Source organism: Archocentrus centrarchus, chromosome 23 (assembly GCF_007364275.1).
Source record: "Archocentrus centrarchus isolate MPI-CPG fArcCen1 chromosome 23, fArcCen1, whole genome shotgun sequence".
Taxonomy (NCBI): Eukaryota; Metazoa; Chordata; class Actinopteri; order Cichliformes; family Cichlidae; genus Archocentrus; species Archocentrus centrarchus.
Window position 1 is genome coordinate 9,394,989 of NC_044368.1, and position 24,745 is coordinate 9,419,733.

Sequence of the window (24,745 nt, forward strand, 5' to 3'; positions counted from 1 at the left end):
TTTTTTGATGTAAATACATATTTGAAATCTGATGCAGTGAGTACATAATTACATAAAAAAATGACAAAATCACAAAAAAAAATTTTGTCTGTCAAAAACCAAAAAGATCCAAAAGAAACAAACATAAAAACTAAAAGTGAAAGAAAGTCGATGTATTTTTATTTTCAAACTTTTTTTTTATTATTACTATCAGAGAATGAGAATAAGAAATAATCAGTGGTCTGTTCTCCCAAGCCAGTCCAATATATTTATGATCCATTTATATAAAGCAGAATAAACCATAAAACACAAACCAAGAAGTGTGGCACAAAGAGGCATGAAGAGTTTGCATGGCAGTCTGCATGTTAAAAGCATAAGACCTCAAATCTAATGTGCAAAAAGGCCTTGAACCAGTATTGCTCAATTCTGTTATATCTAATTACTCTACACCAAAAGAGGCAGTGTGTAGAGATATTGCTGCATGAATTAAATATTAAGTATCATATCTCATGATACTTGATATGGCAAACAAATGCACTTCCCCGTATGGCAGTGTGAAAAAATGAATCACTTTGCCTTAAATTTGATAGGATGAATGTTACGGCTGCGTGCCGTTTTGTTTTAGTTCCTTTCTTAAGGCGTATGTTGCTCCCCTGTCCCCTAGGCCCGCGGGACGTAACAATGAATAATTTAAACAAATATAATGCAAAAGGTAAAAGTAAATACAGTGCAGTACTGGAGTGGGTCAGGCAGTATTTAAAAGGGTGTTTGTAAACAACAAAGCCTTCGCCACATATTTATCAAACTTCCCATAATGAGGCAAACCTTCTGAAATCTAACAATAAAAATGATGCTTTAAACATAAAAAAAATACATTTCAGATAAATGTCAGGTTAAAGGAATACTGCAGCAACATGGTACATGCGCAGTCTTCTTGAGGTCAGGAAATCCTCTTTAATGCTCACACCAGTTTGCGTCTCACCCGGCGCGTGTGATTTGTCCTGAGATTAGTCTGGATCATTGCTGTGGAAAATAATAAGCAAACCAAAAAAAAGTCCAATGTTAAATAATGTTACACCACAACTACTTAAATAAAATACACTGCTCCAAAACAATTAAAGGAACACTTGATAATCAGAGAAGCATCAAGTCAGTTAAACTTCTGGGCTATTGATCCAGTCAATTAAGAAGCAGAGGGGGTTGTTAATCAGTTTCAGCCACTTTGGTGCACCAGAGGGGCAACAATGAGGCAACCCCCCCAAAGCAGGAATAGTTTTACAGGTGGAGGCCACTGACATTTTTTTCCCCTCCTCATATTTTGTGACTGTTTTTTCACTAATTTTGCATTTGGCTAGGGTCAGTGTCACTACTTGTAATGTGAAGTGATACCTAGACCCTACAGAGGCTGCAGAGGTAGTCCAACTCCTCCGGGATGGCACATAAATATGGGATGTTAAGTTTCAGTCCATCTGACACCGTCAGGTTACACCTCAGACAGTGATGCCTTGGTCCAAATCTAGGAGGAGATCCTCCAGGACACCATCAGTCATCTCATTAGGAGCATGCCCCAATGTTGTCAGGCATGTGTACAAGCACATGGGAGCCATACAAACTACCGAGTATCATTTTGAGTTGCTGCAATGAAATTGCAAAACGGACTACAAGGTGTTTTTGAATTCAGCCCTCTGTAGGTTTCCATCAAATGATGTGGCATCCTTTCATTCCTAACATATTACCCAGTCCATATCAGTACAGATATCCAGCATGATTTTTCCCCCATTGAGATCTGATGTGTTTTCAAAGGGTTACTTCATAAAAATTTACAGTGCATTTAATTATTATTTCTTTCAGGTAAAAAACACACTTCAAGCCATTAACTGAAATCACACAAACTGTTCAAAATGTAGTATTTAAAATTTTTAACTATAAAAGCTGCTTTTATCGTAGCTCTGGTTGCTGAGAATGCAGAGCTGTTAAATATATCCAGCATATAACTCAGCATATACAAGGAATTATGATTCTTAATTTACCAGATCACCTATTATTATTAGTATTATTATGACTTTAAATGGTAGTTTTGGAAAAAGAGCCAGCAATTGCTTTCAAACACAACTGAAATCTATTACGTGTCTCCATTTCGTTTTTATTCAATTAGTGCCAACCTTTGATGAATACTCAATTAAAAAAAAAAAATCCTTAAAAGATTTTCTTTTTTTTTTCCCATTTTTGACCACAGCGGCTTTTATTGGCAGTGGAGAGAGACAGGAAATGTGGGAAAGATACAGGGGAAGATACGCGGGCAAAATGGTGACGGGCCGGGACTCAATCGCCCGCACCGCATCGTGGCATATGTATGTGGTCGCCAGCTTCACCACTAAGCCACCCAATGATAAATGATTTTCTTATTAGAGTGTGAAATAATAAAACTCAACCTCCAAAGTCAAGCTTGTAGGATTGTCCCGCCACTGTGAAGGGCATGGTGTCACTGGAGTTTTGCTGGTACTTCCTCTCAATGTCATCATTGGTTATTGAGCATTCAGTAGAAGTGTTGCTCTGCTGAGACAAACCCATACAAATTGTTACGGTTTTATCTCAGAAATTGTATAATTCTAAAAATTGCATCTACTCCACAGATGACACACCCTGTGTTTGAACTTGTGCCATTTTCCACTGTCGCCTTCAAATTCCCACTGTGGTGTAGTGCGCAAAAGGTTCTGGAAAAGGGAGGCTGCTTGAGAAACTCTGTAACAACAAAATCCAGTTATAATTTTACTAAACAGATGGGACATACTTAAGAATGGCAATAACTTTCTCATCTGCCAAACTGTTTCTTTAAGCTACTACAAAACAGGAAAATGTGAAAAATGCTACATTTAGCTTAAACTTATTCTCTTATCTGCTTAGAACATTTATTGACCTCATTTAGACTAATTTTAATTGAACAAAATTCCCGCTCACCCTGCAGCTGCTTGCGGTTGCCGGTACAGAGGTCGACGAGTGACTTTCCTCTTTCTATTTTGACCCACCTGTTGCATTCCTAACAAAACACACAACAACAAGGAAAAATGAGCTTTGAGAAAATGTAGAAGGAGTTGATTTGCGTGGTTGTTGTAAACATGCAACTGGGTGAATGTAGATCACCTTTAAATTTGATCTCAAAGCTTTCACCATTGATGTTGACAGTCTTAGAGCCTGTTGGGTTACTCTGGAACGTTTCCTCTATGTCAGAACTTTTCAGAGAACTGGAGTTGCCCTTTGAATCCTGTCCAAAAGAGATTAAAAAGAATAATAACCAAACTGACAAAGGAGACAATTTAAAAAAAATTTTTTTTTTTAACTATAATCAGAATTTCTGTTCATTTAAGCAAAGCAGTTGCTATCTACCTTGGCTCCATACTCGATCCACTTACGGCCCACCATGCAGTACCAAATCCACACGGTCTTACCATCATCCAAACGTCTCACTCGCAGTTTCTTCCCATGAACGCACATCCTTTTAAAGTCTATGCTCACTGCCCTGCAGAGAGAGGGAAGTTAAATCATGTGGTGGCTCCAGGCTGTGCTTAAATATCTAAGATTTTTTTTTTTTAAATTAAATTCTTTGTAACTGAAGCATTGTCTTGCTGGACATAGTTCTACATAAACTTACTGCTTACCCATACTGTGTGTTGTATATTTTGATGCTTTTGATGTGGGGCAGTGAATACTGGGCCTCAAGGATGTGGTCATTTTCAACATCCTTCCAGCCACCTCTGGTCCTGAGCTGCCACTGGTAGTATCGGCCATCAGTAAGCCTCGAGCCTGGGCAGAAAACCCCCCCAACATAATATTGATTTTTATAATTCAACGAAGCAAGTTGAACAATGCTCGTTGTGATTACTGACTGTGATTGCTGGGCATTAAAACTGCTCTAATAGGGTTCAAATGTGTAAATTAGGCTTAAAACTTTCCTTTTCGATAAATCTTATAGTTACGGCTGGATCAGGTGACCCTGAACCCTCCCTTAGTTATGCTGCTATAGGTCTAGGCTGCTGGGGGGTTCCCATGATGCACTGAGTGTTTCTTTTCATTCATGTTTTTTTACTCTGTTTATACACCACTCTGCATTTAATCATTAGTTATTATTAATCTCTGGCTCTCTTCCACAGCATGTCTTTTGTCCTGTCTCCCTCCCCTCAGCCCCAACTGGTCGTGGCAGGTGGCTGCCCCTCCTTGAGCCTGGTTCTGCCGGAGGTTTTTTCCTATTAAAAGGGAGTTTTTCCTTCCCACTGTCGCCAAGTGCTTGCTCATAGGGGGTCGTTTTGACTATTGAGTTTTCTCTGTAATTATTGTAGGGTCTTTACTTTGTAATGTAAAACACCTTTCAGGTGACTGTTGTGATTTGGTGCTATATAAATAAAATTGAATTGAATTAAATTAAATATATGTGATGTTAAAGGTGGCAGTTGTTGCCATTTGTTAGGTACATCCATATTATGTAAAATGTCAAATGTTAAGATGCTGCCACAGCATTTCAATCGGGTTGAGGTCTGGACTTTGACTGAGTCACTGCAACATCTTTCTTCCTCTCTTTTTCAGCCACTCTGTTGGAGATTTGCTGCTGTTGTTGGGATAATTGTCCTGTTACAGTTTTAGCCAAGCTTTAGCTCTTGGACAGATGGCCTCACATTTGACTCTAGAATACTTTGGCACACAGAGGAGTTCATGGTTGACTCAGTAACTGCAAGGTGCCCAGATCCTGTGGCTGCAAAACAGGTCCAAATCGTCAGCCCTCCACCACCGTGCGTTTGCGCTGATATGCTGCACAGCATATCGGCTTTATGGCCAAACACCTCCACTTTGGTCTTGTCTGTCCAAAGGACGCTGTTCCAGAAGTCTTGTGGTTTATTCACATGCAACTTAGCAAACCTAAGCTGTGCTGTCATGTTCTTTTTAGAGAGAAGGTGCTTTCCCCAGGCAACTCTTCCAAACAAGCCATACTTATTCAGTCTTTTTCTAATTGTTAACACACACCTGAATGCTCCAGACAGAAAAATCTCTGCTTTTACAGGGGTGCTCACAATGCTATTGCATATTAATATTGTGTATTAATATTCTAGAGAAGCAGTAAGCCTGTACTTTGTTTTTCTCATGATTGCACAGTCATATGAAAGCTTTCTTTTTCAAATGAATGTAAAGCTAAACAATGAGCCCTATTGTGGAACAAAATAAGCAAACACAGTGTAAATAGACTCCTTGTTTTATGTGTTCACTTAGGACTAAAGCTGGGGAAGATCAACCTACCATAACCCTGATTCCTTTATAAGTGGAACAATGAAGTAGCATGAGTATATTTTATATTGCCAAAAACACATTTGTCTTCAACAGGCTGTTTTAAGTACAGAGACAGTAGTAGAAATACAAAATCAAGGAACAAATACTTACCACTAGATGACGATAGATCCAAAGCCCTGCTGCTTGCACCAGAGGACACCCCTCCACTTACAGTGTGATTTAGTCTACATCTGGACCCATAGCGACAGTTTCCTTCAAGGGCATACTTGCAGACATGCAAAAAAGGACAGCTCCTGCCCTTCTTGCAGTTTCCTTTGTTGTAAAACGTGCAGGGCTCCCTCAAAGATCTCTTAAAATGAATATATACAAAGTTTTTTTAGTCATCAGGGGGGTGAGTGTAGGCATATGTCATATAGTAGTATGTAAAGTAAATCAAAAAGTGACAATCTCCTGGTTTTCTCTGGAAACAAACCTTAGAATTATCATCCTCATCTGAAAATTCAGCACTGTCAGACCCATTGCTGACGTCAGAATCAGTTGATGAAACGCTTTCGTCGTCAGAATCTGGAATAACCAAAACTAACAGCTTTCATATTTTGTTGCTTTGATGTTCAGATGAATCCTTTATTTACCAAAGATGCATTCCTGACTGCAAAAAGGAATATGGACATATACGAGCACATACTTTCGTGCACTTTTGACAACTTTGCTGCAAGTAGGGCAAATATTAATGCCACACTATATAAGGCAACCATAACATACAGTTCACTGTGAAACTTGGCATGCATGAAGTCCTGAATTAAGCTGGAAACGGTAACTCTGAGCTGGACTCTGAAACCACACACCGTCAGATCTCACCAATGAGGTCTGGGCTCTGGGGAGGCCAATCCATGACTGATAGTATTTCATTCTATGTTTTTTCTATCCAGGTATGTTTTTACTTCATTAGCAGTGTGTTTGGGATTTTGGGATCAAGCGCGTTTTGTCACTGCTGAAAAATGAAGCTGTTTCCAATCAGATGCTTTCTATACATGATGGATCAAAATATTATGGTACATTTCTGTGTTCATAAATTCTTCGCTTTTGACAAGATCTCCAACACCACTGGCTGAAACGCTGCCCCAAACCATCACAGAGCCTCCAACATGTTTTCCAGATGGCTGTAGGCACTCACTGTTGTACCTCTCTCCTGACCTCCTCTGTATATATTGATGGCAATTTGAACTGAAAATTTGGATTCATCAGTCCATAAGACCTGTTTTTGTGTAATTTGGACTACCTCAGCCTTTTCTCCCTGATTCTATTCCTTAAGAATGGCTTCCTGACAGCCACCCTCCATTTCTGATGATGCTTCAGTAGATGGATCAGCTGAAGGGTCAGATGCATCTCTCAGGTCCTGTGTCACATCTTTGCTAGATTTTTTTTTCCTGTTCTGCTGTAGATAGTTTTTTTTTTTTTTTAAGGCCTGTCACTTCTTTTGTCCTCCACTTATCCAGTGTCCGGAAATTTTATGTGCACCATACTGAGATATACCAAGTTTTTGGCTAATAGCTTTTTGGTAATCACCTTGTTGATGTAAAAATTATTATATTATTATTGGGACTTTTCATAGCTTCAGCTAATGAAAGGGGAACAAATGATGAGTTTTTGCAACAGCCTGCTAGTAACAAAGAACAGTTGCTCAAGACCTCTTTTTAAAAAGTTGCAAGAAAATCTGGCTCGTTAGAAGCAAAATATAAAGAAATGAGGGGTGGCTCAATGATTTTTCACAGTACTGTTTTTTTTTTGTTTTGAAATAACAACAAATGATTATGTGCCCGCAACTTAGTGTACATGAGGAATATGTTCGTGACAAAGGCAGGTGGACAACTTGTAATGGTGCTTTACACCATGCATGAACTTAACTTTTAGTTAACATCATGATTTTATACCTGTAAGCAATTTTTTATTTTATTTTATTTTTTTACCATAATGCTTTGTAGCAAGCCTATAAAAACGCATAGGCAAGGCCATGTTGGTGAACTAATAGCCTACCTGCATTTGGAACCCTTGCACTACCTTTCTATGGTAATATATGCTTACTACATTTTTTCCCGAATAATCAGAGTACATAAAATATAAATTAACTCAGAATAATACTTCTGGTACGATCAGAAAAACAAACAAAGTTTCAGACTTTCGTTTTCCCTTTTCTCCATCTGCTGCTCCCTGTTGGCTGAAATTAAAAGCTATATAAGTTTCAGACGTTAACAAACACGTTAAAAAAATAGATAGAATTAAAGCTATATAATAACGTTGATGTAATTATGTAAACGAGAAATTAAAGCATGATTTTAAGGTCCAGCCTTCAGGTTTTATTTAGGTTTTGCAAGGAACTATTATTTCAAGTAAAACGAAACAGAAACTAAAATTAAATTCTATATAAGGACAATCTGTACCCTCGAATAAGAGTCTAGATCTGCACTATTGGTTTTCCTCTAATTTTGCATACACTTTAGGTTTGTTTGAACTTATAGAAACTCTGTATAGAAAGTCTGGTATTAAGATAGACGACTGTTAAAAAAGCCGCACGTGGTTTACAAACAATAAACAAAATAATATAACACTTTATAAAATATATAAACTGCAAAATATATAAAAGTCACATGAAATAAAGTGGGAAGGATACTCACGACAGGCGGAGGCCATTCTGTTGTCTGCAAGGCACTTTCGTTTTTTCCTTTCCTTAAGCCTACCACGCACCCGCTGTTTGCCAAGAGGATGGTCCTGCTGAAGTGCCTCGGAGCAACAATGCTGCACGTAAAATAGACTGTTAGCTACAAATCTCTCTATATAATAGGCTAGTTTTTAGAATTAGCTTATATTTGCAGCAATAAATGTGTTTTGAAATTATATTAGGGGGCTGATACAAATATGCAGGTGTATTGTGCAAAGGTTAAGCATCTAATGTACATGTCCTTATTAAAAGTTGGAACATAACAAGATAGAATTGCGCTGGAGTAAAGGTACTTATTTTCTTTTAACATTCAAATATTAAACAAAGTAAAAATAAATAAATAGTGAGCTGATTCTACCACGTAGTCTCCCTGCCTACAGGTGGCGGAAGTATGCTCTTTTAAAACACGAAAAGAAGAATGTAGGGTCCCTCTAAAGGAACCAACAGCGTGGGGCAAAGAGTCTTTTCCTACAAAGGACGCTTGATAAAAAGACTGAAACGAAGCAGGAGAATTAGGAAAAAATGGAGTACACAGACCATGAGTACACCAGCACCACGGTCGAAATGCACACGCCCATGGAGTTCACATATAAAAGTAAGTACAAATGACATAAAGTGATTAAATAAGCTAACTACAGCTTGGAGCTAGCACGTAGGAAGTGATACACGCACGTCCCCTCCATCAGTGTAGTGCGAGTTACGCTGCCTTCATTGGACACTGAAAAGGGTGTGAATTAACTCCCACTAGTACCGGTGTTGTGCCAAAAAGTGATCATCTGCCATAAAGTGATTTCCGATGTTTCTGTGTGCTTTTATGTGTAATGTCTTTCCTTATACTGGTGAATAGAGTGTAGTCAATATGATTTATGAAGGGCTTATATATAAAATGAAGAAATAACCTGTTTTTCAAGTATGTTTATGACTCTGCATTATTGCACCTACATTATAATAAATCCAGTCCTCTTTGGTCACTTAAAATATCTTTATAGAGTGTAATGTTATATTTGTTCTGATTTCTGCTACCCTCTTGGCCAGATTTCTCTTTAAAATCTGGCCAATCAACAGTTTTTACCCTGCTAAGTAAAGAATATATAAAAGTTGCTGCCAAAAACTGATTGTAGCTTCTACCTTGTGACAGAAATGTTGTTTCTCACTCAAAATGACTTAATATCATTCACGAGCGATATGTTTGACATATTTTTCACAGATTATAGGTCAGCAAGTCATTTACAACAGTTTAAGTACAGGCAATCATTTTCTGGCAATCACTTTTTGGCAGATGATCACTTTTTGGCACAACACCGGTATGAAGAGGTCCTTGAACCCCAACTTCGGCGTTTTATACTTCTGCTTCTCTTCCTCAAAGGCTGAAATATTACAGATTTGTTTTTGCGTATTTTCGTTTTTCTTTCTTTCAGTCGAGTGAAGTACATATCTATTGACAAGGCTTTACTTGTAGAAATGCACAAAACAATCCTGGAAGCAGCCATGTTTTCTTTTGACTGCGAATGTTTAAAATGACTTAAGTCCAAGTAGAGGCTTCCCTTTTCCGATGTACAGTCAATGCAGCACTAGTTTTTTCAGCTAGTCTGTTTAATGTAATTGTAATTGTGTGTGTGTGTATATATATATATATATATATATATATATATACTGTTATAATGTTATACATTTACACCAGCTCCCATCTATTACTTTCTAAATTATATTTTTTATTTCTGTCTTTTCCAGTGAGCCGAAAAGAAATCGAAGACTTTGTAAAGCTGAGGGTTTCAAATAATTACCTCTTCTCTGGGAAGAGAAATACTTCCATGTGGGCATGGAGGTATGCTAATAGGTTAAAGCTCTCACATACTGAAAAATGCCAAGTATGTAGATTTAGTATGTAGAACTACTTTTTGTGTTGCCTTTTTTCTTGCCCACCAGTGGTGATGACTCATCATTGCTTTTCATATTCATTCAGATGACTTGGTATATTAGGTGATTACTGAGAGTTTATGTTTTCAGGACCATTCTGAAACATATGGGCTTGCACCGTAAGATGACCCATACTCAAGCTTCTAAAAAATGGGAAAACATGAAGAAGAGATACAAGGTAGACTTTTCTTTTCTTTTCACTTGTAGAAATAAAGCTTTTTGACAAAGATCTGTCTCCCCAGGAGTTAAAGAATCCCCCAGATGGGGTGGAAGTGTTTCCTGATGCATGGCCTTATTTCTCCCTGATGGACGATGCAATGGCAGGTCGATTGGTGGCCAGTGCCCCTATTCTCAAGGCCTTTCCCTACAGTAAAGACAATGGGGATTTCTTAATCAAACCCAAAAAGAAGAAGATACCTGCAATGGTGAGGTCCTCTACTGTGGCTGCCATGCCTGAGATTGATATTTCACTTAACGGAAATGAGGATGGAGAGGGGTTGGAAGCGCAGGAGGGAAGCCAGGATATAGACTGCATCTTACACGAGGTGGAGGACGAGGGGAGACCGATGCACAATGAGCAACAGGTGGCAGAAAGGGAAAAAGAGGTGATGGAAAGGGAGCGGCTGGTGCTGCAGAGGGAGAGAGCAGTGCTGGACAGGGAGATCGCGGTTCTGGACCGAGACCGAGCCGTGCTGGAGCGAGAGAAGGCGGCACTGGAGAGAGAAAAGGCAGTAATGGAGAGGGAGAGGGCCATGGTGGAGAGGGCCAGGGATGCCGTGAGCAGGGATCGGCTGGCTCTGGAGCAAAAGAGAGCAAAGCTTGGGAGACTTTGTGAAACAGAAGAAGGGAGTGAGGTGGAGGAGGTTACGGAAAACAGCAGCAGTGGCAGTGAGAAAGACTTGGATGCTGTGGACAGGAAACAGCGGCTAATTTTTTTGTTTGAAAAACTTATTGACAATTTTTGAGGAAATCCTTGCAACCATACCTCTCTTTCATTCATCCTCACTAAATTAAAAACCCACAATGAAGCTTCTCCTCTTAGTCATCAATAAAAACGTCGAGCCACTCCTAGTTTGGAGAGGTCTTCAAAATGACTTTATTCACTTGTGGTTATTCCATACAGAGCACACAAGACCAACCTGTTAGCATTATTCTTACCCCCATCCACAATCAAAATCAGCCACCCCCCCCCCCCACCCCCACCCCCCACCCCCATATCAAACAATAGTGTTTTGTTGACTCACTTGACACATCAGTCTTTGGTATAGGCTGTTGTGCATGGTTAAAGCATCACTTGTTGTTGTGTGATATACCAAATATTGCAGTTCACTTAAAAAAAAAAAAAACTTTTTTCATGTTCAGAATATATATTTTTTTATATTACAGTACAGACTTTACAACCACTGAGTGTGTTTAAATGCATATTTTATTGCATTAGATACTCAATTGACCTTTTATCAAGCTCCAGCTTTGATAACGTTATGGTAGTATACATTGCCAAAAATATTAGATTCATTTTTAATAACATTAATAATAACATTATTAACATTATTTTTTTACAAAACAAATATATTTAAAGAAGGATGTAGGTTTTTTTTCCAGCCATGAAAACAAACACATACATGCCATTTAAGGGCTTTTGATGGGCTTATTTCTGTAAATGATGCCTGTTGTTTACATTAAATAAAGTTGTGGAACAGTTTTACTTTTGACAAAGTTCTTGTGGAAATGTGTGTGTGTGTGTTTACATGCATATGAGCATGCATGTGTTTTGGTGTGTATGTGTGCTGTTGTGTGTCCTGGCATAAATATCTGAACAACATGAAGAAGGTGCAGCAGAGCGCTGAATATGTGCTTGATCGGCAGAATTGCACTCACTAATTTATGTGTTTTCAGGCTGATAATGAATCTAAATTGTGTTATATCCAGCAGCATGTCTGACAGTTTATTGGTAAGGCACTGTTGTAAATGATGGTTTGTTTGAAAAGTGACTAAATTGTATGTGGGCTGTTAATATGTACAAATATGTGTGCATGTGGTTGCATTTGTGTGGTTAAATGAGATCCCCAATGGGTATACGGGGCAGGCAGATGTAAGCCTGTGGGGTCCTGCTGAGGTTGATGGGGTTGCCGTCCAGACGGATGTCCTCCAGTGCGTTCCTGATGTAGCTGAAATCTTTTAGGTTGCAGAACGTGTCCTCATGCATCATTTGAATATTGTTCCGCTGCAACAGAGGAAGGAAAATAACTAAGGTGTAATCTCTTTGTCGATTAAAACTAATGATCATATTAAAGTAACACAATACAGCTTAGGTGTAAACTTTATGATCATTGATAACATTTAAACCAGCCAACTCTTAGATCAGGAGAGAGCAAAGTCTTCAGGACCTGTAGTGAGAATTGGATATGGATGGATGGATGGAAATAACCTGCATTTTCTTTGAACACTTTTATTTTCAGGATCGACCAGAAGCTATACCTGTAGGTGTAGAGAGCGCAGGCTGTTTGGTAGAGGCACTGGGATGTAATCAATGTGGTTGTCCGTTAGGTACAGGTACAGCAGGCCAGTCATGTCCTGTTTAATGTGAGGAAAGATAATCATTAATGGGAAAGAACCTTCGATATTGTTTTTGTAACAGAACTTCTAAGGCACTGTTAACAGTAGTAGATTTCAAAGACTTTGCTGTTATTCAGTTTCTTGCATTCAGCTGAGATAGTGGAAACGGCCATGTTCAGCCACTTATGTGTTTCTTGATGAATTTCTAAGTTTGATACAGATATGGATGTTTGAAAACTGATTAATGTTGGGATGTTGGCTCATATCAACACTCCCAAAATATTGTGAGTCCTGTTGTAAGTAAAGGAGGTGTACGTACTTTGAATGCCTCTCTATGAATACCCTTTGAGCCAATGTTGTTATGGCTGGCATCTATCAGGGTCATGGTCTCTGGGAAAGATGGCAGCTGGGAGATATGGTTTTCTCGGATCACCACCTCCTCCAGTTCAGGCAGACCCATAAATGCTCTGTCCTCAATGGACATTATCTTGTTGCTCGTCAGGTCGATCCTCTTCAGCTTGTCTGAAGGAAGGTGAAAAAACACAACCAAGGAGATTCTGATTTCAGTGTCACTCCAACATCAAAATTAAGGCTGCATTTAAGTGTTTGAGATCCAAATTCACATTTGATTTTGAACTAATATTCATGCATTTTTATTGAAACCAAAAACATACTCATGGAGGCAAAGTCAGACTTGTTGATCTTTCGGATTCTGTTGTAGCGAGCATAGAAGTGAGTGGTGTGTTTGGGGAGGGGTGGTACACTATCCAGACTCAAGTCATCGCAGTAGACTGAACCACGAAGGCACGTGCACAGCAAGCAAGTGGGCATACCTGGAATACATGGACAAGAGGAAGGAATTCTCAAATCCTCCAGAGACGAAACTTGTAATCCAAAAGTCAAAGTTAAGAAAAATCAGGACCGAGCATACCGGGATTTTTCAGACAGGTCCAAAGGGGACATAGATTTTATATCACACTCTGAGTTCAGCGCTGTTCTGTACTGACCTTTGATGTCAACTACAGGCTCTTCAGGCTTATGTGGCTCATCGGGCTCACTGAGCTCTGGTAATCCAGAGCTCACTGACCCTTCTACAGTGCCAGTACCCTCTTGAGGGGTTTCTGTTGTAGATGGAAGCGGCTTCTCCTCTTGTTAGAGACAAGATTAGGTGTTAAAATACAAGTTAGATCGTGGACACAGGACGGGACATCTGGCAAACAGCAGCTTACTGTTTGCCGCAGTGTTTTAGCAGTGTTAACTATGAGTTTATGACATTTAAATGACAAATAAAGATATGTTTCTGGTGTTAATAACATGAAATGCAATGCTGAATGGTTGCACACAACGTGACTTGTTAGTGAAGAACAAAACAACACTTTTCAAAGAAGTAGGTTCAGATGGGTTCCCTTTATGCTGATATGCTAAGCTATGAATGAAAGAGTGTTTAGGAAAAGCCACAGGAAGTATTTTAACTATTTGGCTGCCACGCAGATTTCCCCCCTATTTGCACAACAGCATCCACTTCCTTAAATAGACTTTCCACTTTTTGCCATTTTTTGAGCCCTGATAATGATTCCTTTTCCACAAACAATGCTGATAATGGACCTATAATCAGTGATAAATAATTTCTAAATGCTTCCAAAATACACAGTCTTGCTCCATAAAAGTGCCTGGTGGAGTTCTTGTAAACAAGTGCGCTACATTTATCTTGCGTTTATCTCATGCAGCTGCAGTACCTCTTGCATGTATGCTTGATGGAAACAAATGCAGACCCACTCATAAAATCAATACTTTATAGCACTACCAGCACTCAAATTGCCACAAACATGTAAGCTGGTGGTTTCCAACCTGTTTAGCTGTTTTACTGAGAATGAAAAAGGTATACTCTGATCTAGTCAGGCACAATCTTTGTCACCCTATTTAATTTAAGTACCCTTTCTTTTGACGTGAGATGTGACATGTTACATGCCTTTAGTATCTACGCTGTCTGTCTTCCACAGGCCTAGAATTGATACTGACCTTCATCAGTGTCGGGGAGCAGAGTTACAGGGACCTCTGTTTCTCCAGATTCAGGGACACCAGAAATCACAGAGATTCTGGAGTCTTCTCCAGAGGCTTCACCATCTCCTGAAACCTCTGGGATTCCTGAGAACTCCCCAGAAGTACCTGATATCTCCTGGAGAATAGTCTCCTCTTGTTAGAGCCAATGTTTGGGGTTAGGAGTGGTGATGTTGGGAGGTGAAAGGTAAGATCAACCCATTAATCAATCATTAATCAATCAATCACTCTTAAGAGACAAGATGTTAGAAAGACAGTGATTATGAGTGAAACAAATACAGTGGCAGTAGCACAAATAAGTAAGAACAACATCTGACTACATTAAAAAGCAAAGAAGTTAAATGGAATTTAGAACAATCAACATAAATCACAAAGGGTGACATGTTAGGTACTACTAACTCTGTAAAGGTACTAACCTCCAGATACCAGTGTTATCCTTTTGTCCCCGGACTCAAAGCCCACAGAAATCCCAGAGATTCCAGAAACCCCTGAGATCAAAAGATCTCCAGATACCTCAGAGCCAGACTGGTCTCCTGACCCTCCAGAACCCAGAGGGTGTTCACCAGAAATCCCAGAGCCTCCAAAAGCAATAACGCCTGAGGCTCCAGAAGTAGCAGATCCCGTGAAATCTCCAGATCCCGAGAGATCCCCAGATATCAAGAGACTGTCAGATATCAATGACTGCTCAGATTCTCCAGGGATGTGGAGCTCCTCTGAGACTCCAGAGATCAGGACAATGTCTCCAGAACCTCCAGAGGTGCTAGAGGCCAGACTGTCTCCTGAGCCTCCAGACCCAGAAGCCCCAGAGGCCCCAGAGGCCCCAAATACTACAGAACTCCCAAAATCCCCGGAGACATGGAGAATATCAGTGGGCGTCAGACGCAGCTCCACCTCTTGTTAGAGACAAGATTAGGTATTAATGAACAGGCAGATGAGACTAAAAGAGTTCACAATGATGATTAGATACAATAGTAGATGACAACTGGACACATTTAACCACTGACTGCAAGTTAAATGGATGGCATGCACATGGAAATGATTATCATAGCTAGACGATGAAGATGATGTGTTTAGAGGACAGATTAGTGCTTTCTTTGTAATTTGAGTAATGCTGCTTTCACACCTCCAAAGGCCCACTGGAGGACAAGGCCCTATTTAATGAACTTACTCATGAAGTAGTTATATGAAAGATTTTTGTGCCTTTTTTCAGACCTTTCTGTGTGTCTGGGCCCATGAGACTACCAGATCCTCCTGAACCCTGAGGGACAAGCTGGGGTTTCAGAGGCAACTCTTCCTCCTCCTCCTCCTTCTGCTGCTCCACTTGGTTCTGTGTTTCCAATGAGTCCTCAGGTGTAGGGTACTCATATTCAGGTGAGGACAGTGTTTCAATCTCTAGCTGAGAAAAAGACAACAGCAGTGGGTTAGTAATATATGAGAGCTGCAAACGTCATAAAAGATTAAATAAAGCTTTATATATTATTACACTTTTTTGGCTCAATGTTTCAGTCATCCTGAAAATTAACTTTATAAAAGTTCTTTCAACTTTAATTCAAGGGATTTAACAGAAATTTGACACGAACTGTTTAGGAATTACAGCCATTTTAATGCGTCTTCTTCTATTTTCAGAGGCTCAAAGTTCATTGGTAGAACGTACTCAGATTAAAATCCTCTGCAGTCAGTGAGTGCCTGAAGTCTAGAGCCCATGGACATCATCAAATGCTGTGTTTCCTCCATGAAGACGCTCTACCAGACCTTTACTGCGGCCACTTTCATTTGCTTTCCACACTCACTTTTCTATTTAATAACTGAAAAGCATGCGGTACTGGGTTGAGATCAGGTGATTGACTGGTTTCTTTGCCTTGAGAAACTCTTGGGTTGCTTTTCAGTATGCTGTGGGTCATTATACATTTGCACTGTGAAGATCTGTCTGATCAGTGTTGTTGCATTTATCTGAATCTGAGCTGAGCGTACAGCCCTGTACACTTCAGAATTCATCCTGCTACCTTTATCAGCAGTCACATCTTCATATACACTAGCGGCAGGCTATACATGTCCATGCCATAACACTGCCCCCACCATGTTTGAAAGACATCGCAGTATGCTTTGAATCATGAGCTGTTTCTCTCCTTCTCCATACTGTTTTATTATTTTTTTTCTACATAATTATTTACTTGGCCAATTATTTCTGCCTCTAAAAATGAGGAGGGGGGGGGGGGGGGCTGTAATTCTAAAACAGTTTATGCAAAATTTTTGTAAAACCCCCTGAATTAAAGCTGAAAATCTGGACTGCAACATACTGATTGTTTGATTTAAAATCCACTGTGGTGTGTACAGAGGAAAAAACTACAAAATTGTTCCTTTGTCCAACAAATTATGGACCTAATTGTTCTTGTCATTTTGGCATTCAACATATGCCTTATATATGTCACTGTAGATGTGTAAAAACTGCTCTGTTTAGCATCCCAGCACCTCTGCACCTTACACATTTAGTATTCCTGTGCTAAGCTCAGAGCCAATGCACATGATATGATAATTGCCATTTGTTTCTCTGTTTGTTAACAAGACCGTGCGAAGACAACCAAGCTGAATTGATGGATAGGTTGCGCATGGGCAAACAATGATCCCAAGATTTAAGAAAAGACAATAACAAAAATCTACATAGTCAGGAAAAAAATTTTTGCCTTAAAAGAGAACACTAATATTTCCACCACTAGATGGCAGCAAACTGCCAGCTGTTAGCTATCCACTGCACAGAGAGCACTAACCATCTACAATAGCTCAGATGCATTAAAAAACAAAACAAAAAAGAAACATAAAAAACAGGACATACTTGGGGTAGATTCACTAGCTGCTTATTTTAAAGATAGAAGACAAGAAAAGACATCCTCAGTTGCCCCAAATCATTAGCACTTTCTGATTGTGCATCTGTACTTGGAAGATATGTGTACTTTCATGAAAACATACAGATACTAAAGCACCTTGACAGATGTTTTGCCATCTAGTGTACCATGGGTAAAATAATATTCTCTCAGCCATTATAGAGAGTTAAGAACTCTATTTTATATCTGTTAGGCTATTAAGTGATCAGTAATGCAACAATACTAAATCACTTAAAAATCACTTGTGTCAAATTCAACCTGAAAGATGACAGTAATTTTTTCTATAAGAAAGATATATTGTATGTTTTCCATAATTCAACAACAAGAATGTAAAGGACAAATGCAGGGATAACTCTGGCTAGCTGGTTTCACAATACCAAAATACTCTGTAAACCAAGACTTAGCACCTTTGTTGATCAAACAGACAATTTTATTCAGGGAAATTATAAGATCACAATGCTGCCAAACTAACACAGCTTTACGCATAGCAGTGCTTTTTGGTTCCTTCATTAAAGCTTTCTGGTATATCCAAATGTATTATAATTGTATTTACAGTCTTTCCAATTGCTTTTCTGACAGCTTATGAAGCCTGCAGTCCTGTCATTCTCCAGATGAGGGCGATGAACGCCCACACACTTCACACAGGTAGTACCTGACACTCCATAACGCCCCTCAAGGCTGACTCAATCCTCCAAAAAGGGAATGGTCCTTGTGGAACCAAGACACACATGGTAGCTGCACATATCCATTTCTCAGCCTTTTTTATCTAGTTTTAACTAAAGTAATCAGATATAATTAAACCAAGAGGCATCAAAGTAAAGGTATGTCAAGTGATTGGAGTCAAACTAAGCAGAACAATTAACTACCAGAAATGCAGCTGAAAAGAAAAGGCTTTAAATGTACCAATGAAAAGATATTCATCATTATATTTTATATTTCCAAGCTTGACTGAGAAGAATCTTGGGATACAATGATGTAGACCTTTAAAAAGTCTTGCACTGAGATATCTCATTGCAGTTCTCCCCTTCCCCAAAGCAAACATACAAGAAGAAAGAAGAGGCAAACCAAAAAACACACAACAAAAATCAGGGTTTTATGGAAATACAGAATGTAAAAGGAGAGATGTGGAGCATTGAGCCAAAACCAAATGTTAAGTTGTTGTTGTCATACATAATGTACATTACATAGGCAAGTAAAAGACGTTTATGAGTGAGATGAAATCTTTCCAACCAAATTTCACACGTCTCCCAGCTTATCAACACAAAACAAGTGAATAGTGTGCAAAGGCATTAACCACCCCATAGACACCAGCTATAGGCTCGTCACCATATGGTGTGCAGCACATAGAATGTGAAGTCTTGAGTCCTTGAAAAGCCATGTGAGTTAAACTCTTGCTGAGAGTGAGTGATAACAGACCTTTTTCATGCAGTATGTCTAGTGGAGGAGTAGATTCACAGTCTGGTTAATTGATTTACTCTCTAAGTTAAAACTGAGTTCTGATAATAATATTGGTTACAATTTTTGAATCAATTATATGTCATAGTAATTACTTCTATGTGTTACTTTTGGACAGAGCTGTTTCTCCTCTGATTCTAGTCTTTATCCTAACAAGTTGCTGGGTGTAGCACATAGACTGTATATGAAAGATGGACATAGCGTCTGCTTCTGAAAAGTGAAGCCAATGAAGAAGGAATGCAGGCTGTGCAAGGTAGTGCATTTAAATGTTCACTTAAAGCTGCCTTCCTTCTAATAGCCAGCAGGAGGCGATCCTCTGGCTGCAAAAAGGGGATCTCATTGTATAGATACTGCTCACTTAATTTACCATTTCACTGATGATATTCCTAATGAATTTATGGTTTCAGTTTCAATTTTAAAGTCTTTTTAGATAGCATACTTCTTTTTAAACTCATGGTCAAATTTAGAGTAAAATAAACAATGAAATAGGGTTTTCTTGAGGGCATGGTTACCCTGTCAGTGATAAGCTGCTACCTTATGGACATCCCAGTATGGAAAATTATTCCTACCACTTTTTTTTTTTGCCATCCATAAGCCAAAAGTTTGGGTTATTATCTCAAAATTTCAACATACTAACTCAAAAGTTCAAGTTATTTTCGATGTTATACAATTCTGGAGAAACTAGATTGAGACACACTGAATATCATGGCGAAACTAATATGCCTGAATGAAGCCAAAGTTGGTGATTATAGCATGTCCAGAGTATTTGAATGCAGCAGACTGAACAAGATTGGCTTGGATAACAATGCAGATGAGGCTCTACTTCTCTCAAAAGAGACAAGCCCTGAGGAGAAAGGAGAGAAATACCAAACGAGTGTTGGCCGTGGAAAGTCAAGACTCAGCATTCCAGAGGCATGGAGCTCATCATCGCTCCATTTCTCCCCTGAGCTCTGATGTTTGTGTGAGAAAAAAACGCCACTAAATCTTCACTCTCCTCAGATGATCTGCCTCCTCACCCTCAACTTGGGTTATCAACAAAACTAAATGAGAGATCCTCAAAACTGCAATTATGAGTCAAAACTCTGTGTTTATTCAGTGTGGACAGAGTGAAAAAAATATTCTAGTTACACTTCGTACAGCTTCTCCTCTTCCTGCTCCCACAAAATTGCATCCAGGGTGCTGTGTCATATCCAATCTTATTAACCAGACTATCAAAGCCATTCCCTTATAGCACATGGTAATGTTCCCACACCCAGCAGCTGCACATGTAACACTCAGCTGGAAAAATATGCATAAAAGAGAGAAGTCAGTGAAGTTGTTTAAGGCTAAAAAGCTGGGGTGGCACTGGTTTTTGTGGAGGTGAATGGGAAAAATCATCTTTTCATAAGCTAAATTGTGGGGTAGGTCTTGGATAAAAGTATTGTGAATGCAATTCACATCAGGTTTGACTTAAATCGCTGGCTCAGAGGGAGCCAGCTGAAAATCTCATGTCATTTTGACATTGCCTTGGACTAATTTCCTTGTCGCAAAGAACAATAAATTGACACACAAGTTTTGGCTAAAGCTTGCAATCCCACTGTGCCTGCAAGGCTTGCCACATCACTCCCAGCTCGAGCTGTGATGTGAGATTTGAAGGGCACTGCTTGAATTAATTTCTTTCCTTTGTAGCCCTTTCCGCCACTGTTCTCCACTCATCTTTAAAAGCGGCTGTGCCACATAGAACCCTAAAGGAATGAGAAAACAGTCCCAGAGGGCACAGCTATGCTTGTGTTTTGCTTGTGATTGAAGGTCATCCATTCTCTGCAAAAAAAATTAGTTTTAAAAATGATTCCATGACAGCTGCCTAGCTACCAGAGTGCTGACACGCACCTGCTAAATCCATATGAAGATCTGTTTGAAGCATAATGCGTACAAATGATGCTCAGTCTGTGTTTGCACTTCCCCTCCACCTGTTATTTATATGTATCTGTATTCTGCTTGCAGTGTGTAAGTAAAAATGATGGCTGTAATTGAATTTTGAACAAATAAAGCTGGAAAACAATTTGCTTCCAAGTGGCTCTTGAGGAGCAGCTGGTTCCCTCTCTGCTCAATAAACCTGGTGACCTCAGATCAAATTGTACAAGCAGTCTTCATATTTTAAAATATCAGCTTCATGTCCTGTTGACATGATACAATATGATTCATATTTTCTGCCTTTGCAAATTTTTTCCACCAATCAGCATCAAATCTGCGACCTATTTATTTGTATGATTAAAGGTGGAAAAAGACATTTTCTCTTGCATAAACTCATAATGTTTCTTACCTGAGGATCAGTTATCAGCTCATCCTCATAGTTATAGTTATTCCCCAAGTCAAAATTGTCATAGTCGTCACTATCATGTGTGTCCAAGTCCGCTTGTCGGGAAAATCTGGGGCTGGCCACCGCCGCTTTCAGGACGAAGAGTCCGAACACAAGCTGCACAAGCATCCTCATAGTCCACCTTGACAAGGGCAGAGAGTCGTGAAGTCAGTGGGAGACTCTGATTAAAAGAGTTTACGGATGCAGGTGAAGTTCAGCACATTACAGGGAACTTAAACGCTCACAAGGTGACTTTATTCACTTAGTTGCTTAGTGTCACTTGTCTCATGAAGCCATGCAACCAACATGTAAAAAAATAACATGAATAAAATACACTTACAGCAAGAAGAATCCTTAAATAAAACTAAAACAAAAAACTGGTGTATTACTACAGTATAAAAACATCTGTTGCAAATAATGTGGACATGGTTTGTATTAAAATATAATTCCATATACTGTCGGTGTCAGTGCACAGCAGGGCATGCCTTTGAATCTGACTTCATAACCAGTTCATGATATTGGCAGCATAACCAGTCTGCCGTGCTGCAGACCAAAGCTTGACTTTGGGTTCCATCTCTAAGGTCAGTGAATTTATTAGTAAGGTGCAGACAGCTCAGGGGATCAAAATATTGAGGGCGTCCCACTTTGCTTTAGCCAGAAAGTTTCTTTTCCATGGAGCAGCCATCTTGGCTCAAATTAGCGCTCCTCTGTGGTATGTCAAAGGTCAAAAGTCAGAGTTGATCTGATAATGAACCACAAGAAGATCTTCTTTAGTCTCACTAAGGCTAAAGAATTTTAGAAATTCACTTTCAGCTTGTGGTATTTATGGAAGCAAAGATTCGGGGGATATTTTATCACACAGTGAGAAACTTTCCAAGTGGAATTTGAATGCCTGTGTTTTTGGCAGGTGCTTTAATTGTTTTTTCCCCCCCAATCATGTAAAATGTTTTTGGTAGACACATGCAGACATACTTGGCAACAAATGTAAAGTAAAGGCACAAACTTGAATTGAAAATGAACATGTGCAGTTTGTACTATATGCGCTGCCCTGGCCTAGATACTCTAACTGCTCTTCATAATCTTGTTCACAGATCTACTTAGTTCAGTAAAGTTGGTAAGTTCTTAAGTGTTATTCTAAAGTGGGAAGCACTAATAAGATTAACATATGTTAATTGGTGCTTAATTAGCTGGCACCACAGACATTAGGCTTAGGGATCATTTGTCAATATGCTAGTGTGTCAATGTTCAAAGCACACAAATAGCAGGTGTAGTCACATTGCAACTGACATATTAGATGTATAGCCCCAAAAATGGCAGGCAAGATTAAAGAGAGTCCTCTAGGCCAGGGCAGAGAAATGGAGAGCAAGGGAAGAGAAGAAGAAGAAGAGTTTGATGAAGAGAGTAGACAAGATGTTGGCCCTCAGGGTTAGATGGAGAGAGCGAAGAAAGGACCGAGTGGAGGAGAGCAGCAAGAGAGCAACAAGAGTGAGTGAGAGAGATACAGAGAGAGAGAGTGAGAGAGAGAGAGAGAGAGAGAGAGAGAGGTTTCTAAGTTGACTCGACCCCTCACCCTTCACAGAGGGCCTTTATGAAGCCCGGTCGCTGCCTGTCTCAGCACTCAAACTCCAAATTCCACCGAGGTTTGTGGACAGGATGGCAGCGAGTTACAGCTGCAAGGAAAAGCCTCATTCAGCAGTGACAGTACTCAAATACACACACACACACACACACACACGCATATGCACATTCATGCACACACTTGGAAAGACGCAATCCTCTCACAGATGCACACTCTGTCTTAACACACCTATCTTTCAGAGAGAGAAAACTGAGAAACCTCTACTGCTTCTATTTTGAGATGAGGACAGATATAAAACCAAAAAAGAAAAAAAGCTTCCTAAGTTATTTAAGTCATGAATCTAACCTTGTCAGTATGAGAGGGACAGAATTAATATGCAAACCAGTCTCTTCTTTGTCCCTCCAACATCAACTTAGTGCACTCTGCTGAGAAAACTTGAGTTGACTGGTTAACTTTGTTATTTAAACAGACTGTCCGTCACGGACCTGTGCAATCCAGCTCCAGACTGAAAGAAGAACTATACTAAAGACAGAGATGTGCTTTTATGCAGGCCATCACAGTGTACAGTGTATGGAGACTGTATGTATGTAAGACTCTAGCCTCCAGACTACCTCTCTGTTATGCTTGGCTTTGCATTGGTCATTCCTGATATCCAGTCATTTTGCTTTTTACCCTCAAAACCCACAAGCAAACAAGTGATGCCAACTTTGCAGTGGGTTGCAAAATGATCTGGGGTATTTGGACTGCAAAAACGGTTTAAGCATTGAAAAATCCTCCATCAAAACAGGTGATTAGCCAGTAAGAAAATTACTTAATGCATGCACTTATCCTTTGAGGGAGAATATTTGCACAAAGATTTCAATTATATTAGATTCTCAGCAAACTGGAAGATATTTGCTGCAAAAGTGGAACAATGAAAATTAGCCTCCACTACCCAGGATGCTGTTTATGCACTTTACACCTGTTGTCATTTCTTACACTAAAGTTAAATTTCATGGGGCCCAGCTGGGCTAGCTACCAATGTTAGAGCACATGATGACATCCGAAAAATCATACCCTTAAATATGATACTATGAAACACCTCTCTGACACACCTGAAAAAAGTATAAAATTACTGACCAAAAAAATCATTTAAAAAGACAACGTACAACAATAGCACCTGCATATATTTTAATGTAAACCCAGCAGAGAAAAAAAAAGCAGCTGCCCCACCAGCTTATATTTGTAGCAGCTCCTTTTTGAACCCCTGAATAAGACTGTTTTTGGAGAGGCTAGCTGAGCAACTCTGCCTGCCTAATCCCCTGCACCAAAGAACCATTCAGCCAGCATGAAGATAGCACCAAAAACTCTTACCTCCGTCTCCTGCTTTCCCGAATGGTCCCTTCAGCCGTGATGGAGATGCTGAGGGGTCCGGGACTTGGCCAATGGTGAGAGGTCGAACAGGGTGCCTTGAAGAGGGTGGGTGCGTCTGTGAAGTGTGTGAAAGGTGTGTGTATGTGTCTGTGCAAATTTGACCAGTGTGTAGATGTGTGTGTATGTATAGGTCTGTGCGCTCTGGCAGACCTGAGTGCCCTGCCGCATATGTGTGAAGGTAGGCACTGAGACTGATTGGACCAGAGCAGATTGCTTTTGGTCACTGAGAGTGCACCCACCCCACACTGTACAACCACATGCACAACCCTCTCAAACATTATGCACGCACTGCACACACACACACACACGCACGCACGCACGCACGCACATCAGACACAAAGAAACAGAGAGTAAGGCCTACTGCTGGGAAAATATCCGGTTATCCCTCGGAAGAGTGTCCTTTATTTTTCTAAGAGGGTGGCTCAATCAGATTGGAATATTTGTCTGTATTTTCCTCAGGTGAAACTCTGGCATGTGTTGCTTTCATGTATGGGGCCCTTGTACACAATGGGACCTCTGTAAAGCCCCTGTTAGCACAGTACTGAGAGGAAGTCCCTGCTTCGAGGAAGGCCTCTGCCCTC

The 24,745-nt window shown here is 39.7% G+C and overlaps 3 protein-coding genes across 4 annotated transcripts; 1 reads left to right on the forward strand and 2 right to left on the reverse strand.

Moving 5' to 3' along the window:
- Window positions 1-155: 155 nt before the first annotated feature.
- LOC115773170 (protein mono-ADP-ribosyltransferase PARP12) lies at window positions 156-8,017 on the reverse strand. The gene is made up of 10 exons (XM_030719691.1): window positions 7,926-8,017; window positions 5,726-5,817; window positions 5,404-5,602; window positions 3,636-3,780; window positions 3,364-3,496; window positions 3,121-3,241; window positions 2,938-3,016; window positions 2,622-2,721; window positions 2,412-2,532; window positions 156-1,002 (listed from the first exon to the last, which is right to left on the reverse strand). The coding sequence occupies exons 1-10, from the start codon at window positions 7,939-7,941 to the stop codon at window positions 941-943; spliced, it is 1,068 nt and encodes a 355-aa protein (XP_030575551.1). The 5' UTR covers window positions 7,942-8,017; the 3' UTR covers window positions 156-940.
- A 382-nt stretch (window positions 8,018-8,399) lies between these two features.
- On the forward strand, window positions 8,400-11,042 carry LOC115773647 (uncharacterized). Of its 2 annotated transcripts, none has more exons than XM_030720497.1 (4): window positions 8,400-8,564; window positions 9,701-9,794; window positions 9,977-10,064; window positions 10,129-11,042. In XM_030720497.1, exons 1-4 carry the CDS (start codon window positions 8,492-8,494, stop codon window positions 10,849-10,851), a joined length of 978 nt encoding a protein of 325 aa, XP_030576357.1. In that variant the 5' UTR covers window positions 8,400-8,491; the 3' UTR covers window positions 10,852-11,042. The 2 variants fall into 2 exon arrangements, with proteins under 2 accessions (XP_030576357.1, XP_030576358.1); XM_030720498.1 differs by having other exon boundaries at window positions 8,511-8,564; window positions 9,701-9,837.
- A 69-nt stretch (window positions 11,043-11,111) lies between these two features.
- epyc (epiphycan) lies at window positions 11,112-24,345 on the reverse strand. Its single transcript, XM_030720348.1, has 10 exons — window positions 24,105-24,345; window positions 21,137-21,314; window positions 15,713-15,896; window positions 14,917-15,393; window positions 14,462-14,635; window positions 13,450-13,590; window positions 13,117-13,275; window positions 12,762-12,964; window positions 12,365-12,460; window positions 11,112-12,110 (listed from the first exon to the last, which is right to left on the reverse strand). Exons 2-10 carry the CDS (start codon window positions 21,305-21,307, stop codon window positions 11,940-11,942), a joined length of 1,776 nt encoding a protein of 591 aa, XP_030576208.1. The 5' UTR covers window positions 21,308-21,314; window positions 24,105-24,345; the 3' UTR covers window positions 11,112-11,939.
- Between the last annotated feature and the right edge of the window lie 400 nt (window positions 24,346-24,745).

Coding starts and splice junctions, on each gene's coding strand:
- epyc (XM_030720348.1), bottom strand. CDS start 21,307: ATGAGGATGCTTGTGCAGCTTGTGTTCGGACTCTTCGTCCTGAAAGCG. Junction 14,636..14,916: donor GATAACACTGGTATCTGGAG/GTTAGTACCTTT, acceptor GGCTCTAACAAG/AGGAGACTATTCTCCAGGAG. Junction 13,591..14,461: donor GCTCCCCGACACTGATGAAG/GTCAGTATCAAT, acceptor GTCTCTAACAAG/AGGAGAAGCCGCTTCCATCT.
- LOC115773170 (XM_030719691.1), bottom strand. Junction 3,781..5,403: donor GGATCTATCGTCATCTAGTG/GTAAGTATTTGT, acceptor TTTTCTGCCCAG/GCTCGAGGCTTACTGATGGC. Junction 1,003..2,411: donor CTACAAGCTTGACTTTGGAG/GTTGAGTTTTAT, acceptor TATTTTCCACAG/CAATGATCCAGACTAATCTC.
- LOC115773647 (XM_030720497.1), top strand. CDS start 8,492: ATGGAGTACACAGACCATGAGTACACCAGCACCACGGTCGAAATGCAC. Junction 9,795..9,976: donor ACTTCCATGTGGGCATGGAG/GTATGCTAATAG, acceptor TTATGTTTTCAG/GACCATTCTGAAACATATGG. Junction 10,065..10,128: donor ACATGAAGAAGAGATACAAG/GTAGACTTTTCT, acceptor CTGTCTCCCCAG/GAGTTAAAGAATCCCCCAGA.